General features: G+C 40.6%; 1 protein-coding gene across 3 annotated transcripts in view; it reads right to left on the minus strand.

Annotated features, from left to right (window-relative positions):
• Positions 1 to 19,753, minus strand: part of ccdc88ab (coiled-coil domain containing 88Ab) — a 185,327-nt gene that overhangs the window by 33,326 nt on the left and 132,248 nt on the right. For all 3 annotated transcript variants that reach the window (XM_061965665.2, XM_072911820.1, XM_072911819.1), the window contains 9 exons: positions 16,206 to 16,384; positions 12,512 to 12,649; positions 9,246 to 9,429; positions 9,040 to 9,170; positions 8,663 to 8,956; positions 8,377 to 8,559; positions 5,657 to 5,935; positions 5,445 to 5,569; positions 2,353 to 2,491 (listed from right to left, as the gene is read on the minus strand). In XM_061965665.2, the coding sequence (XP_061821649.2) occupies positions 2,353 to 2,491; positions 5,445 to 5,569; positions 5,657 to 5,935; positions 8,377 to 8,559; positions 8,663 to 8,956; positions 9,040 to 9,170; positions 9,246 to 9,429; positions 12,512 to 12,649; positions 16,206 to 16,384 (1,652 nt within the window). The remainder of the gene's footprint in view (positions 1 to 2,352; positions 2,492 to 5,444; positions 5,570 to 5,656; positions 5,936 to 8,376; positions 8,560 to 8,662; positions 8,957 to 9,039; positions 9,171 to 9,245; positions 9,430 to 12,511; positions 12,650 to 16,205; positions 16,385 to 19,753) is intronic.

A 19,753-nucleotide genomic window follows, 5' to 3' on the forward strand; every position in this document is an offset into this window, starting at 1 on the left:
TCGCTCACTGCAGGTTCTGCTGGGTGAAGGCCTACAGTGTTTCCTGCTGTCTAAAGCTTTGAACCAGAAGTACAACTGCCGTTTTGTCTATAGCGTTTATACTCATATAGATTCCTCACTCTAAGCAACATTTGTAAGTTTTAAAATATAACTAAAACAAATTCTTACTTACGAAACCGTCCCATGTGTGATGCCTGTAGGAGTGTTTTCATGCACAGTTGTACGTGCTATCGTAATTTCATGAAGCTTAAGTCGTTAGCATTAGCTAATATGCTAACATGTTTACGAGTGTCTGTGCTCGTACTATACTTACAATGGCATTTGGTTTGTATTGTTCCAGTTTGACAAATTCCTCAGAAAATTCACCAAAACCTCACTGTGGAGTTATTGAGTCTGTTTAGCTGATTGGAGAGCTAGCTTCCGCAGCTAGTGGGTCCATGACGATGACTTCTGTTTTGTCTGATCATCCGTTTTACTGCTCTGTTACAGACACCATTTGGAAACAATTAAGGTATATAAATAAACATTTACCAAATCCACCCATCCATCCATTTTGTACCACTCTTGGGGTAGCGGGGGGTAGCTGCACTCGCTTTTTGTGTAAATTACTAATTTTACAACACACACATATACATACATACATACATACATACATACATATATATATATATATATATATATATACATATATACACACACATATACATATATATATATATATATATATATATATATATATATATATATATATATATATATATATATATATATATATATATACACATATACATATATATATACTATATATATATATATATATATATATATATACACATATACATATATATATACTATATATATATATATATATATATATATATACATACACACATATATACACACACATATATATATATATATGTATCTGCGTCTTATAATCCAGTGAGGCTAATATAGGGATTTTTCCCCCCCAAAATTTTCGTGGATATGCATACAATAGTCCAGAAATTACGGTATATTTTGATAGACACACAATCGATATCAATAAAAAATGTGTTCGATAAAACATTCAATATTTTTTTCTTCTTCTTGCGAGGCAAGGTTGGTTGCAAGGACAAAGGCATAATCTGTCTGGTAACCGAGCAACACAGAAAGTGATCTCTGATCAGTGGCAGTGACATGCTAACAGCCAGTCAGGTAACAATATCAATTGATTGACTCTTGAACGCATCATAATGACTCTTGAACGCATCATAATTAAATTATCCCCTCAACTCCCCCCAAAATGGATTAACTCGCTGGAATAAAAAAGACAATATAACATACATCCATAAACGTGGACGCATGTGGAAAAAGTGCAATATATTTATCTATACAGTAATCTATTTATTTATTTTGTATATATATATTTATATATTATTTATATATATTTATTTATTTATATATGCACCTTATTGCTTTTTTATCCTGCACTACCATGAGCTTATGTAACAAAATTTCGTTCTTATCTGTGCTGTAAAGTTCAAATTTGAATGACAATAAAAAGGAAGTCTAAGTCTAATTATAATGTTTGGTTGTGCCATCATGTTGTTTCTCTGTTGATTCTTTGCATGGAGTGAGAAGAAAAACCAAATAATGAAAAAACAAGTCACATGGACAGTATGGTAGTTTTTTGGATTTTTTAAAAACGGACCAGTGTGGTGCGTAAATGATGCAAAGCGCTCGTCCCCACTTCAGCCACACTCACGCTTTAAACCACAGCTGTAACTTCCTGGTAATAAACCTGCAGAAAATAGTTCTTCTCAGGTTTTTCTATGTCTACATTTTACACTTTGCACTATTTTGTTACACTTTATTAAGCATTTCTTACATATTCCTTATGTTTGCACCTTCATTTTAAGAGCTTATTGTTAAGTTTACAATTTTGTTTACATTAGGTGTTTCCTTTACTTTCTGCCTCGATAGCTAAAATGATTATAATCATAGGAAGGTTACATTTGAAATAAACCTGCTTACATTTAATATAATTTTCTCCTGGTCTTTATTTTTGTTAGGTCATAAAAAATATCAATAATAATCAATATTGACTAATATAAAACTGTGATACAGTTTTCAGCCATATCGCCCAGCCCCAACCGTGACACAATTTTCACTCAACACTTTGAAAGGGGTTTAGGGTCTGCAAGTTGAGCCAGTAAACATCTCCCAGAAGGAAAAGCAGACATTCTCTCATGAATACATCAAGTGAATTATGCATCGCACTTGAGAGGCTCTCGAGTGCTGGTCCTGAGAATGGTTTTATTCCAGTAGATGTTGCAAACGCTGTCGAGCTTAGCTCTGTGTGTTGCTTACTGTCTTGAGCTCCTGTCGTAGTTGCTGATTAAGGTTGGACGACTCCTGCAGCCTGGCCTCTAGCGCGGCGATCTTCTCTTCCTTGATCTCCAACGAGGACTTGAGAGTCGACTCCAGTTTGCTTTCCAGGAGCTTAAACCTGGGAAAAAACACTTGATTAAGTTGTGTAAATCCTGGTGTAGCAAGGGATACCACAACAATGGAGAATTTGTGTAATTTTTGACTGGTATGTGCCCCAAGATGATTCTATATATTCAGACGAACACCTACATCTAAAATGGGCCACGGAGCTAATTTATTTAGGCCATACTTGCCAACCCTCCCGGATTTTCCGGGAGACTCCCGAAATTCAGCGCCTCTCCCGAAAACCTCCCGGGACAAATTTTCTCCCGAAAATCTCCCAAAATTCAGGTGGAGCTGGAGGCCACGCCCCCTCCAGCTCCATGCGGACCTGAGTGACGTGTTGACAGCCTGTTCTCACGTCCGCTTTCCCACCATATAAACAGCTAATGATCGAGGGCGAGTTCTTGGTTTCTTATGTGGGTTTATTGTTAGGCAGTTTCATTAACGTCCTCCCAGCGCGGTAACAACACACAACAACAGCAGTCAAGTTTTCGTCCCCCGTAAAGCAGTTCGTCTGCCGTAAACAGCAATGTTGTGACACTTTTAAACAGGACAATACTGCCATCTACTGTACATGCATATGTGACCCACTCATAATGTGTCACATTTTTGTGTTGATTTATTTATTTTATTTTGTGGTTTGAATTCGTTTTTGGAGCTGTCGTTACACATTTATCAGTATTCACATTGGTCAGTAGGGGGCAGTAGGGCGTTTCTTCCCAATTGAATGCTATCACCTGCAGACCGGAAGTGTCTTGTCATTCTGATGAGCGCGACCAGTCTGTGAACAATTGAAACGTCCTGTGTGCTTTTTCCTCCTGTATAACAGGTTAGTTTTGGTGAATCAACTCACTGAATAATATCCATGTGATCTTTATAAGTTTAAGTACAGATTCTGATGGTGGAGCCTAACTCTAAAGTGTTTGTGAGTTGTAGTTTGTATTTGTGAATGAATCCAGTGCACAGCTGCAGTAATCAATACAAAAAGGCGACGTGAGTGCGCAATGTTTGTATAGGAATTTCTGATCCTAATTCAGACTCCCAAATTAGAGCTCCCGTTTTCTTATTGATTTTATAATGTATATTTGTATAATGTGTGTGTTCTGAAATAGTGACAGAGAATAGAACTAGGATGGACAATTCAACCCTTAACTCAACAATGAGTAGATGAGTGTTATGTGTGTGTAAATGTGTAAATAAATGAACACTGAAATTCAAGTATTTCTTTTATTTATTTATTTATATATATATATATATATATATCCATCCATCCATATATATATATATATATATATATATATATATATATATATATGTAATAAAATATATATATATATATATATATATATAGCTAGAATTCACTGAAAGTCAAGTATTTCTTATATATATATATATCTTAACCCAACCATGCCCCCCGCCAGACCACGCCCCCCCCCCGAAATCGGAGGTCTCAAGGTTGGCAAGTATGATTTAGGCTGTGTCTCAAATGGAAAATACCCTCAGTACACTTCAACAGAAACATGGTTTAGGGGGGTAGAAAGGCAGTTTTGGTCCCCTGCACTTTTTACTGTCCAAAAAATAATGTTATGCTATCGAACAGAGACGAGTCAAGCATTCGCACCAGGCGTGAAAAATGGGCTAACCTTTAAACCGCCAACAAGTTCACTGATTGGCTCTGTGGCGCTGACGTTTTCTTGCTAACATGACACCGCGCCGCAGTAGTTTATGTTCCTGCGTTTTGGTGCAGAGGACGATGGTTCAACACGGGCATGTAAGGTAAACAAACTAAATCATCATTAAATAAAAAATGTTTTTTTTAACTCGTTTGTGACTTTTTTGACGAATAGACCTAATATGAGCAAAAAACAGCAGCTTGCATCTAAAATCTCCAATATGAGCTCCCATACAAACAGAGTGTTTACCTGTGCAAAGCTGGACAGCCAGTTAATATCTAAATGTCCTCCAATAAGCACACAATGTTGGCATTTTCTTCTACTTTAATCTTCTAATTTACAAAATGTAAACAGGCTATAGGCTACTCGGAGCTAGCAGCTACACAGCAGCTACTGCAAGCACACAGTAGCACACAAGCTAAACATACAAAGTAAATGTCCTTAATTGAACAATATTGAAGTTTAAAACATAACATTTATCAATATAAACAAACATTATATAATCATAGTTCTATATTACTTACACATACACGGTATCCAAGGGAAAATCTTATTAGAAAGTATTCAGTATCAAACGTGTCCCCATTATTCAACTTACCGTACTGCATCATTATATTAACTAAATTATTGTGGCCACTAGGTGTCACCAAAAAAACAAACAAATAACCACTCCATTTAAATTTAAAAACAGCATATGTCAGTTAGTGTTTTTCATATCTACCATTGTCTCTGGAGTTACTTCACTTTATCAAACCTTTTTTAACAATTTACACTACAAAATAATAAAAAATATCCTCTATGTTTCGTGCTAATATTGTATCGGGTTAATATCTGTATCGGGCAATACTCAAGGGCCTAATATCTGTATCGTATCGGAAGTGAAAAGTGGTATCAAGACATTATTTTGTACATACAGTAGGGAAGAGATTCATATGACCCCATTCCTCAGTGGAACTTGCATGAGAGAAAGGTGGGGGGGTTAATCATTTTTCAATTCAGTCTGCTGAAAATGATGGAAAGCACCACTCTACATAGCAACTGACGAAGTGGTCAAAGTTGGAATTGCCACAAAACACATTTTAAAGTAGATAGTGCACCCTACAATTTGTCACTTTTCATGCGTCAGGTTAACCGTGACTAATGGGGAAAATGAATGCCCTTCCTACTATGCATTGAAACCCTTTAAACTCCGTCCCCTGTACTCAAGCCAAGTGGGTCCCCACCAAAAGTGGTACCTCAGTTTTCGTACGCCCCACTTTTTGTATGATTTAGTTTGACGAAAAAAGTATACAGTACCTGTCGTCCGAGTTCTCGTCATGCAGCAGCCTCTCCTTGTTCAGACCAATCTTCTCCAACTCGTGGGTGAGTTTTTCCAGGTCGTTGTTGGTCTGCTGAGTGCGTAGCTTCTCGCTCACTAACTCCTAAGCACACATTGACAACGCGAAGCTGAAACTTGCGCCCCGACACCGCAACAGAACCTTTTCCAATCATTTGTTATGGAGGCGCACCTCTCTGAGCGTGATGAAGGTCTTCTTATCGATGGTGGCTTGTTTCAGCAGCTCCTTGTTCTCCCGCTCCAGGTCTTTGACCCGCGTACACGAGTCCCTGAAGAAGATCATCTCCTTGCCCATGGTGCGGTTCTCCTTCTCTAAGCTGGAGATGCGCTGGTTGCTGTCGTCCAGCTTGGAGTCGCGGATCTCGGCCTGCTGTCTCAGCCGCTTGTTCTCCTTCTCCAGGAGCTTCTTGTCCTTCTCCAGCTGGGAGCTCTCCTGCTCCAGCGTCTTGTTCTGTAATATAGTATATATAACATAGATTGTATTAACTTAATAAAAAAAATGCACATATATATATATATGTGGCAGTCCGCTCCCTGTATGCTCAGTGCCAGAGCTTGGTCCGCATTGCCGGCAGTAAGTCGGACACGTTTCCAGTGAGGGTTGGACTCCGCCAAGGCTGCCCTTTGTCACAGATTCTGTTCATAACTTTTATGGACAGAATTTCTAGGCGCAGTCAAGGCGTTGAGGGGATCTGGTTTGGTGGCTGCAGGTCTCTGCTTTTTGCAGATGATGTGGTCCTGATGGCTTCATCTGGCCAGGATCTTCAGCTCTCACTGGATCGGTTCGCAGCCGAGTGTGAAGCAACTGGGATGAGAATCAGCACCTCCAAGTCCGAGTCCATGGTTCTCGCCCGGAAAAGGGTGGAGTGCCATCTCCGGGTTGGGGAGGAGATCTTGCCCCAAGTGGAGGAGTTCAAGTACCTCGGAGTCTTGTTCACGAGTGAGGGAAGAGTGGATCGTGAGATCGACAGGCGGATCGGTGTGGCGTCTTCAGTAATGCGGACGCTGTATCGATCCGTTGTGGTGAAGAAGGAGCTGAGCCGGAAGGCAAAGCTCTCAATTTACCGGTCGATCTACGTTCCCATCCTCACCTATGGTCATGAGCTTTGGGTTATGACCGAAAGGACAAGATCACGGGTACAAGCGGCCGAAATGAGTTTCCTCCGCCGGGTGGCGGGGCTCTCCCTTAGAGATAGGGTGAGAAGCTCTGCCATCCGGGGGGAGCTCAAAGTAAAGCCGCTGCTCCTCCACATCGAGAGGAGCCAGATGAGGTGGTTCGGGCATCTGGTCAGGATGCCACCCGAACGCCTCCCTAGGGAGGTGTTTAGGGCACGTCCGACCGGTAGGAGGCCGCGGGGAAGACCCAGGACACGTTGGGAAGACTATGTCTCCCGGCTGGCCTGGGAACGCCTCGGGGTCCCACAGGAAGAGCTGGACGAAGTGGCTGGGGAGAGGGAAGTCTGGGCTTCCCTGCTTAGGCTGCTGCCCCCGCGACCCGACCTCGGATAAGCGGAAGAAGATGGATGGATGGATATATATGTATATATATATATATATATATACACATATATATATATATATACACATACATACATACATACATATATATATATATATATATACACACATACACACATATATACACATACTTATTTGTCGATTGCATTGTACCATATGTCCCGGCAAGAAATCTGCGTTCAAAGAACTCCGGCTTATTAGTGATTCCCAGAGCCCAAAAAAAGTCTGCGGGCTATAGAGCGTTTTCTATTCGGGCTCCAGTACTATGGAATGCCCTCCCGGTAACAATTAGAGATGCTACCTCAGTAGAAGCATTTAAGTCCCATCTTAAAACTAATTTGTATACTCTAGCCTTTAAATAGCCCCCCTGTTGATCTGCCGTTTCTTTTCTTTTCTCCTCTGCTCCCCTCTTCCTTGTGGAGGGGGGGGGGCGGGGGGGGGGCACAGGTCCGGTGGCCATGGATGAAGTGCTGGCTGTCCAGAGTCGGGACCCGGGGTGGACCGCTCGCCTGTGCATCGGCTGGGAACATCTCTGCGCTGCTGACCCGTCTCCGCTCGGGATGGTGTCCTGCTGGCCCCACTATGGACTGGACTCTTACTATTATGTTGGATCCACTATGGACTGGACTCTCACAATATTATGTCAGACCCACTCGACATCCATTGCTTTCGGTCTCCCCTAGAGGGGGGGGGGTTACCCACAAAGGCGGTCCTCTCCAAGGTTTCTCATAGTCATTCACATCGATGTCCCACTGGGGTGAGTTTTTCCTTGCCCTTATGTGGGCTTTGTACCGAGGATGTCGTTGTGGCTTGTGCAGCCCTTTGAGACACTTGTGATTTAGGGCTATATAAATAAACATTGATTGATTGATTGATTGATTTATATATCCTGCACATACATATATACATACTGTATGTACATTAATACATACATACATATAAACATATATACCCTAATACATACATACATACATATATACCCATATACACACACACATATAAATATACATATATACGTGTATATATATTCATATATAAATATATACATATATTTATGTACACATATATATATATATACATATACAAATATACATACATACATGCACACACACATATATATATGCACTTACTCTATACATATATACACTCACATATATATATGCACATATATATACACACACACACACACACACACACACACACACACATACATACATACATACATACATATATATATATACACACACACACACACACACACACACACACACACACATATATATATATATATATACACACACATACATATATATATATAAAATAGTAACAAACTCATTGATTGAGGGGAGATCTTTCTTTCATCTCTCTACCTACCTCCTGCTCTAATTGTTCCAGGCGCTTGCTGGAGATCTTCAGCTCCTCCAGGCTACGTTGAAGGGTTTGGTTCTCAGACTCCACCTCCTGCAGCTCCGTCTCCAACTGCTGGATCTTCTTGCTGCTATTCTCCAACGCCTTCTGCAAGCGCTGGTTCTCCGTATCCAAGCCCTGGTAGCTCACCTAGGCGAAAGAGGAAGGATCCGATTATGACACCTGTTATGATGGGCCACCATTAATCCACATTTTATGGACAACAATGGACTTTTCGGTTGTAAAGGCTCACTTCTAATCTCTCCGTCTTCTTAGATGTTGCTTTGAGGAGCTCCAGGCTACGCTTCAGCTGGCTCCTTTCACTCTCCAGTTCCCTGTTCTCGGCCTCCAGCTGCACGGCCTTGACGCCTGCCGAGCGGAAGCTCTCGGCCGAGCGTCGCAGCTCCAGGTTCTCCTGCTCCAGTTGGGAGTTCTCCTTCTCAAGCGCCTCCAGCTGGAAGGCCATGTTCTTGAGAGTGTCCAGCTTTTTCTTGAGGCGGCGGCCCTCTGCCTCCAGCTCGGTGTTCTCCTTCTCTAATGAAGACACCTGCATATACGCGTAGAGAGCAAATGAGGCCAAGGTTTTGCAGGTGCTTGTTCGCTTTGTCAGTGAAGAACTGAAGACCTGACCTTGTCACAGGTGATTCCCAGGCTGGCGATTTTCTTCTGCAAACTCTCGTTATCCCTTTCCAGCTTCTGCATCAGAATCTCCAACTCCTCCGCTCGCTCGCCTTTCTCCTTCATGGCTTCAAGTTCTTTCCCTGGAAACAGACAAACACATTGTTGATCGGAGAGAGGAGGGGGAACAAACACACACCGAATGAGACTTTACTCACGTAGTTGTTTCCGTTCAAACTCCATTTTGTTGAGTTTGCCCGTCGTCTCGCAGATGGACTCGTGGAGGATGCGGTTCTCCTTCTCCACGTCCTTAACCCGAGCCTCGGCGCCGACTTGGCAGCGCTGACGCAGTGACGACACCGTCTGGCTCAGGTGCTTGTTCTCCTGTTCCAGACCTTTGAGCTGCAGAACCCAACACAGCTCGGTCAGTCTCACGCTACATACAGTGCATCCGAAAAGTATTCACAGCGCTTCACTTTTTCCACATTTTGTTTTGTTACAGCCTTATTCCAAAATGGAAAAATCTTTTTTCCCCCTCAAAATTCTACACACTATACCCTACAATGACAAATATGAAACTTTTTTTTTTTTAATTTAGCAAATTTATAACAAGATCAAAATAAAAATCACATGTAAATACTGTAAGTATTCACCACCTTTGCTCAATGCTTTGTTGAAGTACCTTTGCCTGCAATTACAGCCTCTTAAATCTTTTTGAATACGATACCACAAGCTTGGCACACCTATCTTTGGTCAGTTTCACCCTTTCCTCTTTGCAGCACCTCTCAAGCTCCATCAGATTGGATGAGAAGCATTGTTTGTTATCCAGCATGTCTCTGTACATTGCTGCATTCATCTTTCCCTCTATCCTGACAAGTCTCTCAGTTTGTGGTGCTGAAAACCATCCCCACAGCATGATGCTGCCACCACCGTGCTTCACTGTAGGGATGGTATTGGCCTGGTGATGAGCCTTGCCTGGTTTCTTCCAAACATGATGCCTGGCATTCACGTCAAAGAGTTCAATCTTTGTCTCCTCAGACCAGAGAATTTTGTTTCTCATGGTCTAAGAGTCTTTCAGGTGCATTTTGGCAAACTTTGTACTGAGAAATGGTTTCCGTGTCTGGCCACCATCCCGTACAGGCCTGATTGGTGGTTCGCTGCAGAGGTGGTTGTCCTTGTGGAAGGTTCTCCTTTCTCCACAGAGGAATGCTGTAGCTCTGACAGAGTGACCATCGGGTTCTTGGTCACCTCCCTGACTAGACTAAGATGAATGCAGCAATGTAGAGAGACATCCTGGAAAAAAACCAAAGCCAACCTGATGGAGCTTGTGAAGTGCTACAAAGAGGAATTTGCAGAAAGGAATGGGCAAAACTGCCCAAAGATAGGTGTGCCAAGCTTGTGGCATCGTATTCAAAAAGACTTGAGGCTGAAATTTCTGCCAAAGGTGCATCAACAAAGTATTGAGCAAAGGCTATGAATACTTGTACGTGTGATTATTTTTAATTTTTATACAATTGCTTAAAGGGGAACATTATCACAATTTCAGAAGGGTTAAAATCATTAAAAATCAGTTCCCAGTGGCTTATTATGTTTTTCGAAGTTTTTTTCAAAATTTTACCCATCACGCAATATCCCTAAAAAAAGCTTCAAAGTGCCTGATTTTAACCACCCATCCATTTTCCTGTGACGTCACATAGTGAAGCCAACACAAACAAACATGGCGGAAAGAACAGCAAGCTATAGCGACATTAGCTCGGATTCAGACTTGGATTTCAGCGGCTTAAGCGATTCAACAGATTACGAATGTATTGAAACGGATGGTTGTAGTGTGGAGGCAGGTAGCGAAAACGAAATTGAAGAAGAAACTGAAGCTATTGAGCCATATCGGTTTGACCGTATGCAAGCGAAACCGACGAAAACGACACGACAGCCAGCGACACGGGAGAAAGCGAGGACGAATTCGGCGATCGCCTTCTAACCAACGATTGGTATGTGTTTGGTTGGCATTAAAGGAAACTAACAACTATGAACTAGGTTTACAGCATATGAAATACATTTGGCAACAACATGCACTTTGAGAGTGCAGACAGCCCAGTTTTCATCAATTAATATATTCTGTAGACATACCCTCATCCGCGCTCTTTTCCTGAAAGCTGATCTGTCCAGTTTTGGAGTTGATGTCAGCAGGCCAGGGAAGCTAGGGTCGATAGGGGGTTTAGCTCGCTCGTCTGCGGGAACACACTGCCGCCATTGCTTGCCGTGCTACCGAGGTCCTTTGTCCCTGAATTGCTCACACACTCCGGCAGATTTAATGGGGATCTGGCGGCAGATTTCTTTGACTTTATCGTTGGAAATGCATCTGCTTTGAGTGTCGCAGGATATCCACACATTCTTGCCATCTCTGTCGTAGCATAGCTTTCGTCGGTAAAGTGTGCGGAACAAACGTCCAATTTCTTGCCACTTTCGCATCTTTGGGCCACTGGTGCAACTTGAATCCGTCCCTGTTCGTGTTGTTACACCATCCGACAACACACCGACAAGGCATGATGTCTCCAAGGTACGGAAAACAGTCGAAAAAACGGAAAATAACAGAGCTGATTTGACTCGGTGTTTGAGAAAATGGCGGATTGCTTCCCGATGTGACGCCACGTTGTGACGTCATCGCTCCGAGAGAGAATATTAGAAAGGCGTTTAATTAGCCAAAATTCACCCATTTAGAGTTCGGAAATCGGTTAAAAAAATATATGGTCTTTTTTCTGCAACATCAAGGTATATATTGACGCTTACATAGGTCTGGTGATAATGTTCCCCTTTAATAAAAACAATGACATTGGGGTAAGGGGTATTATCTTTAAAAGGAGGACAACAAATATTTGTACTTTTAATAAATGTACAACATTCACCTTTTCACATTGCCATTATTGTGTGTAGAATTTTGAGGACAAACATTTTGGGATAAGGCTAACATAAAATGTGGAAAAAGTGAAGCGCTGTTAATACTTTCCGGATGCACTGTAGCATTTAGGACAGTAAGCCACAAACTAGTGCAAAATAGCAACAAATTCCATTTTGTCTCTCAAGTTTATGACCTATCAGAGAGAATGAGTCACAGTGATCTCTGCGGGCAGCATGTGGTGTTATCTGAATCAAAGTCAGGAACTAATTAAGAATGCCAGATTTGGGTCGAACAGCCACAGAGTCCCGACAGACCCTGCAGAGAACCAGAGCATCAGGCAGATAATTCCACGTGAATATGCTGAGTAATTGCTCACAAAAGGCTCTCAGGAGAGAATTTTGGCAAATCCTCGTCATCTCATCTTCCAGGAAAAAAAGTGATCAATAAAAGCGAGTGTGACAAACACTCCCAAAGGACAATAACTGTGAGGGGTTCTGGTAATTTCAAAGCCTCATGTGATCGAGACGATCGGCTCCAGTGAGTCGATGGTGAACTGTTTGATTTCAAAGCGTGTCAGTGAGGACTGACCTGTCTCTCTGAGTTTTCTCTGAGGGTTTCCAGTGTCTTCTCCAGCAAAGCCTTCTCTTTCATCAGGTCAGTGCTCAGAGACTCGGCGCTGCAGAGCGACTCTCTTTCCGCCGCCAGTTCGCTTTCCAGCTGCTGCAGCTAAACGCAGGGAGCACATGTTAGAGTTGGGGAGGCATAAGGACATCTTAATCCAAATTTAGTCCAAACTTTTTGTCCATATATTGAAGAATCGAATATTGGATATTCTTCACATTTTAATAACAAACACGCCAAAATCAATCAAAGCAATTCAGTAAATTTTGCGGTAACAGATATCATAATGGAATTGTTCGAATTGATATTTAGCATTATTAATATTATTATTATGGCAACTAAGGCCAAACTAAGTAGATGTTTCAGTAATGGTACCAGTGCCATTATAGTGTTAAAATCCTAATGCTAAGGGTGATTTTAATTGCCAGAATTTTTTTTTTTTACAGTCGTCCCTTCCTTCAAGTTTGGCCGCTTCACTCTTTCACTGTTTTTCAGATTATATGTATCAATCAATTATTAATAATAGGGGACTTAGAGAACAATTGTAGGTATACAAATCACTAACCTATTTATTAACTGGAATGGACTTATGCTGTCGCGGGGGGTGTTGGAGCCTATCTCAGCTGCATTCGCAACCCCAAAAGGGACAAGCGGTAAAAAATGGATGGATTTATGCTGTCTTTAAATTTAAGTGGAGCGGTAAATTGTATTTGGCGACACCCAGTGGTCACAATAATTCATTAAAGGGGACCTATTCTACAAAAACTATTTTTCTTACCTTTTGGTACATGTTTTTGTGTATTTGGGATCTGTATTTAGACCCGAAAATTTAAAGTCAAACAACAGAGGCATGGGGAAAATATTTATAAAACAATCTTGCCTTCTACCATACTTCCTCCAAATGAGCCGTTAGGAATTTGCCCCATTTGTGACGTCAGCGGATATCTCCATATATGTTAAGGTTTTACCTGAAGGGCTTTGCGCCAGTCTGCCATTGTAGTCCGACGCTGTAGTCAATAAGCTCCTCCTTTTTCTCTATCCTCTTGTTATGGGGCAGACTGGCTCGTACATGCACATGCATCCTCCGCTGTTGGCATTTGTAATACAAAGTAGCATATAGGTTCTAACTTATATCTGTCAGCAGACTCCATATGGAGGCGCTAAAAACTAAATCATGGCTGAGGAGGAGAAGACGCAGTCGAAGTGGAGGCACATAAATAAGACCGCCCACAAAACGGCGCTACCTGAAGAGATGGTCAGAAAGTGGCTTGAAGATAATCTGTAAAACATAATCTATGCAACATGTTGACCAAAGAACACCATTACATGTTATGTAGACCACAAGGGAGTATTTTAAATGTAGAAACAATTATTGTTTGACCCCTTTAAAGGGGAACTGCACTTTTTTGGAAAGACATGACAGATGTATCTTTTTTTTAAATGTATTCTAACCTGTAAATAAACATAAATTAAAGTCCGCTGTAGCCAATAGGAGGTCCTCTACTCCGCCCGTAAAAAAACCTCGAAAAAGCGCCAACAATACTCCATTTACATTTCGTGTCTTCAATATCAAGCAAGTATTAGTGATATTGTTATTATAAGCGCTAATGCAGACGAACTGTTTATAGCGGCGTCCTGATCACTAGCTTGTGTGCCAATGTTGACATGATAGTCTGATGAGCTGCTTCCTCATCAAACTTTATTGCAGATGATAAATCATGCCTCTCACCTGGATAGTAGAAGGACGAGGATGTAATCCGACCAGTTGGTAATTTCCGGGCCAATTTAGACCCAGAAATGGTGAGAACGACACTAAAAGACGCTTGGGTCCACCCACCTTTTCTTTGCGAGGATTATGACAAATTTTTCATCTAAACGGGAATATATGAATGTCCCAGCAGTCGGCATCCTAATGACAGCAGACATTGTACAGTAAGTGATGTTTTATTATGTTTGTTGGCTCTCTCGAAGTCTGCAGTGAGTAGTAACCAGTGATGTTTAAAAAAAGTGAATGTTGTGATGCGTTTTTTAAATTAATGCGCAGCGTATGCTTAAATTGAGCAAAATACGTAAATTTTAAATGTTATTATGACTGTTTTCACTGCTGGACTCTAGAAAGAGGTTCCACAGCCTCCGAAGCAGAACCTCCAGGCTCTGTAACAGCTTCTTCCCTCAAGCCGTAAGACTCTTGAACGCATCATAATTAAATCATCCCCTCAACTCCCCCCAAAATGGATAAACTTGCTGGAATGAAAAAAGACAACATAACATACATCCATAAACGTGGACGCATGTGAAAAAGTGCAATATATTTATCTGTACAGTAATCTATTTATTTATTTATATATATTTATATATATTAATTATTTTATTGTAGCTGAGATAGGCTCCAGCGCCCCCCGCGACCCCAAAAGGGAATAAGCGGTAGAAAATGGATGGATGGATTTATATATATTTATTTATTTATATATGCACCTTATTGCTTTTTTTATCCTGCACTACCATGAGTTTATGTAACGAAATTTCGTTCTTATCTGTGCTGTAAAGTTCAAATTTGAATGACAATAAAAAGGAAGTCTAAGTCTCAGTCTAAGTCTAAATGTGCCTGTTACTACATTACATTACATCATGTATATAAAACTTCAATGGAGGCGTTTGGATGTTTTATAAGGGCTTTATAGGCAAAATAGAGTGGCTACTGTCAGCTCCATTGTAAGCAGACTTTTCGCATACTAGTTAGAATGCATTACAAAAAAATTATTGTGAATGATAGGCAAAAATCCCCAAAAAGTGCAGTACCTCTTTAAGTTACGCTCATGACATGGTAAGTTGAATAATGCGGACACTTTTGTTACTGGATACTTTCCGACACACTTCTGCCTTGGAATTTGTGTGTGTAAGTACTGTAATGTGCAACTAGAATCACTTGATACTTGTTTATATTGCCAAATAAGATGTTTTAGACTGCAAAATATGCAATTTTTGCTGGTTTGAACACTGTTTAAGCACCGGCACTGTTAGTAAGTACAGGTCCTCAGACATTTTTGTTTGCAGGCGCCATTTTTGGAAGAATTATCATTTTCTGTTAATTATATAAAATTGTTGCGTAACTCATTACTAGATTTATCTAAGAGTAGCTTGGCAACTGAGTAGTGTGCTGAAAACATTTTGATGCCATGTGACTGAACCCATTTCATCACGAGCAGGGACAAACAAAACGATGCATTGTGGATCATTTCCCCTTTCATACCACATTCACATTTTTAGGACATCAATCCACTTAGAAATAAGAGGAAAAACACAATCGTGAAGTAGCATGAGAGAGAGAGCGCCCACAGGAGGCGTAATCTCCTGAAAACAGCTCAGGGAGACATTTCGGTGTCACTGAATGGAAAAGAAAAGGCTGTCTGGATTTACAGCTTTGCTTTCACAGCCCTTTCCGCCCCTCTCCAAAAGAAAATCTCAGTTTCTTTCTCCTCGCTGGTATTTTATCTCGGTGTGGGAAAAAAGTTAGAAGGCAAGCAATTAGAGAATGTATTGCTTTAAAATACTTTGGGGCTATGCTAATAGACAACAGTGGGACTAAAGACTATTATTATAAACAGCTTGGGACCCGGAGGAGGGCCATGGGGTGTCTCAGATGACGAGTAACAATGCTCACTTTTTGGCTGAGAGTCAGGTTCTCCTGGCTGACTTTGCCCAGTTTTGTGACGTTGTCGTGACTGGCAGCTCCCCTTAGGTCCTCCACCATCTTCAGCAGCGTCTGGTTGTCCTTCTCCAGCTTCAGCAGGCGGCTGGACGTCAGCTCGTTCACCTCCTCGCCCAGAGACTTCTGTGGGGCTGAGCGGGGAATGAGCAGATTGTTACTATCAAGCCAACTATCACGGCGGGGCGAAAGCCGCTGAGAACACATAGCGAGTAGGGATGTGACGATATGAACATCTCACTGTACGGTATTAAGGCCACAGTACGATATTATTGTGGTTTATCTCCCCAAAATTGTCTGAGTGTGTAAAATGTGGCAGGTTATGCTAAAATGTTGTAATCCTATTTATTACTACAAACAAGTATTTTTAAGTGCAAAAAATTGTGTGGGAACTAGGGATGTCCCGATCCGATATTTGGATCGGATCGGCCGCCGATATTTGCCAAAAAATGCGTATCGGCAAGGCATGGGAAAATGCCGATCCAGATCCAGTTTAAAAAAAAAACTCCGGTCTGTGTTTTCCAACGCACCGATTTAAATAATACATTCCACTTTTCTGCTGCTCCATAATTTCCGTTCCGCATTTTCCAGCACACCTTCTGTAAATTCTCACGCAGTTGCTTTTAGCTGCTGGCATTACACTACAGGCTCTTCTCACTCTTTTCTGTGTCCCCCTCTCACAGACAGCAAGCGCACCTTCTTATACACGTCACATACTGTCTCGTCATATGTCACATACTGTCACGTCATACGTCACATACGTATACGTCCTCCCCGAGCAGAGAGGTAGCGGCATGGCTAACGTTAGCTGTGATGCTAGCGCAGCCGTGTGACCAACCTTCTCTCTAAGGTGCGCGCCTGTGCGCATAGCAATTATATGCCACGCACAAAATCAAATAAAAAAATAAGCGCATAACAATTTTCGACACACGGACACGACAGAGAAAACAGTTTTCGTCATCATTGTTCAAATATTGTAACATCTGTCGAGACGCTTATCTCCATTCGGTGCCACACGTCCACACCATCAAAATGTCGATGCAAAAATTTCCAGATCAACACCGTATGAAAAAATTAGTGATTTTTTTAGTTGTGATTTCCTTCTCTGCATGAAAGTTTAAAAGTAGCATATATTAATGCAGTATGAAGAAGAATGTTTTAATGTAGACATGCAAGCCTTGAAAGAAAATTTTGAAAATCAAGACTACATTTCCAGCAAATGGGTGCATTTCTACCCTATATTTTAACTTTAGATTTATTCTCATATCAAACTCTTTTGGCTGTCTTTTTGACACTTACATCCGGCGCCCCCATCCACACCTTGGATAATAAAAAATGTAAATAATTCAATGTGATTATCTTGTGTGATGACTGTATTATGATGATAGTATATATCTGATAGTATATATCTGTATCTTGAATCAATTTAAGTGGACCCCGACTTAAACAAGTTGAAAAACGTATTGGGGTGTTACCATTTAGTGGTCAATTGTACGGAATATGTACTTCACTGTGCAACCTACTAATAAAAGTCTCAATCAATCAATCAAAACACATAGAATCATCATACTGCTGTGATTATATGCATCAAGTGTTCATTCAAGGCTAAGGCAAAATATCCACATATATATCGTGTATCGCAATATGGCCTTAAAATATCGCAATATTAAAAAAAGGCCATATCGCCCAGCCCTAGTTCAATGATGCCATTTCTGTTTGTCATGTATAATTTTTTCTATTTTGTGTTTCTCCTTGAATAAACAGGTCAGTTTCTTGTTACCAACCATTGTGTATTATTCAAACTCCCCTAATTCAGCTGGCTAGTTGTTATCAAGAGTACTAAAACCCTTTTCAACATGATTCTGACAACTAAGTAGGCTAAATAACTTTAAACTTTAATACATGCTCGGATAGGCCAGTATCAGTCAGTATCGGTATCGGTATCGGATCGGAAGTGCAAAAACAATATCGGTATCGGATCAGAAGTGCAAAAAACTGGATCGGGACATCCCTAGTGGGAACATCCACTCAACTTTTACTTTCGGAGAAGCAGTGTCATCTACAGTGGGCCTTTTTTCTATCAGTTCGGACAATGCGGTTTCTCAGAAGGATTAACTCACATTTGAACTTTTAATAATGTAAATACCTCACAAATTGACGTTTAGCTCTGTTGGCTTCATCTTTTCCGGGTGATGGTAGCTTGTCAAGTAGATTCTATTTGCAACAGGTGCTTTCCCTAGGCACGGCGCACTTTAACCGAGTCGGTTTTGGCTTGAAACGCTCGAGACAAACGTGGCGCGCACAGTTATGGACAGATTTTGAAAAAAACGATTCTTCTTATCTACTACAAAGTGGAACACTCTTTACTTCCTACTTCCTCGTTCTATCCCCTTTACGGCGTTCCACACACCCTTATTGCGATCCCAGGCTGCACAGAGGATTCTGGGAGATGTTGTTTATTTTCAAAGTGAATAAATTCCTAAATCAAAAAGCATTGTATATTTTGAATAACTCACGTATTGTTCCATATCTAACATACTGTATTGAAGCGTGGGGTGGTGCCTGTAAATCATATTTCAATCCTTCTGCAGAAAAGCGACGTAAGAATCAATACTGGAAATGCACAACCCACAAACCCAATATTCAAAAAGTCACATTTATTAAAATTACATGAACTGGTAGAGTACAATATCCTAAAAATCATGTACAAAGCACATGCAACAATTCTACCAAATAACAATCAAAACAGATTTGTAAAAAGAGAAAGTAATTATAATCTGAAGGGAACTAAGATCTTTAATAAATCTAGATTTAGAACAGTCTCAATGGAAATAAGTGTTTCAATCAGAAGTGATAATGGAATAAAACAATGTAAATCTATTTCCGTATTCACAAAAAATTGAAAAATCATGATGAAAAGATATAACTGAGTAAAATTATTTCTTCAATAATGGTTTAATTGTCGTAAAATGAAAATATGGCTTCGTAGTCGCCAACATTGAAAGTCAATTGTTGTATTTGTGAAAATAGGGGGCAGATATTATACGTTTTTAACTTCTTTCTGTTCCTTTCCATTCATAATTGACTTTAATGTTATGTTGATTATTTAATTTTTTACTTTTATTCCTTTGAATGAATGAACTGAACTGAACAAACCCAAGCTAAAGCAAAAAGTACCAGAAAAAAAACTACACTCACCAAGTTTTTGTTTGATACCGTCACATGTCACGGCATTATTAAATAGATTCTGAAACCACAATACCGTTCCATCCATTACCATGAATTGATTAACGTGGACTCCGACTTAAACAAGTTGAAAAACTTATTCCGGTGTTACCATTTAGTGGTCAATTGTACGGAATATGTACTGTACTGTGCAATCTACTAATAAAAGTTTCAATCAATCAATCAATCCCTAATAGCGAATGTTAGAAGAATATTTTCTTTCTTTTTGGCAGAATACAAACACCTTAGAAATCATTAGCTTTGGCCTTGGTTCTGGT

The sequence above is a fragment of the Nerophis lumbriciformis genome, linkage group LG02 (assembly GCF_033978685.3).
Source record: "Nerophis lumbriciformis linkage group LG02, RoL_Nlum_v2.1, whole genome shotgun sequence".
NCBI classification, from domain to species: Eukaryota; Metazoa; Chordata; class Actinopteri; order Syngnathiformes; family Syngnathidae; genus Nerophis; species Nerophis lumbriciformis.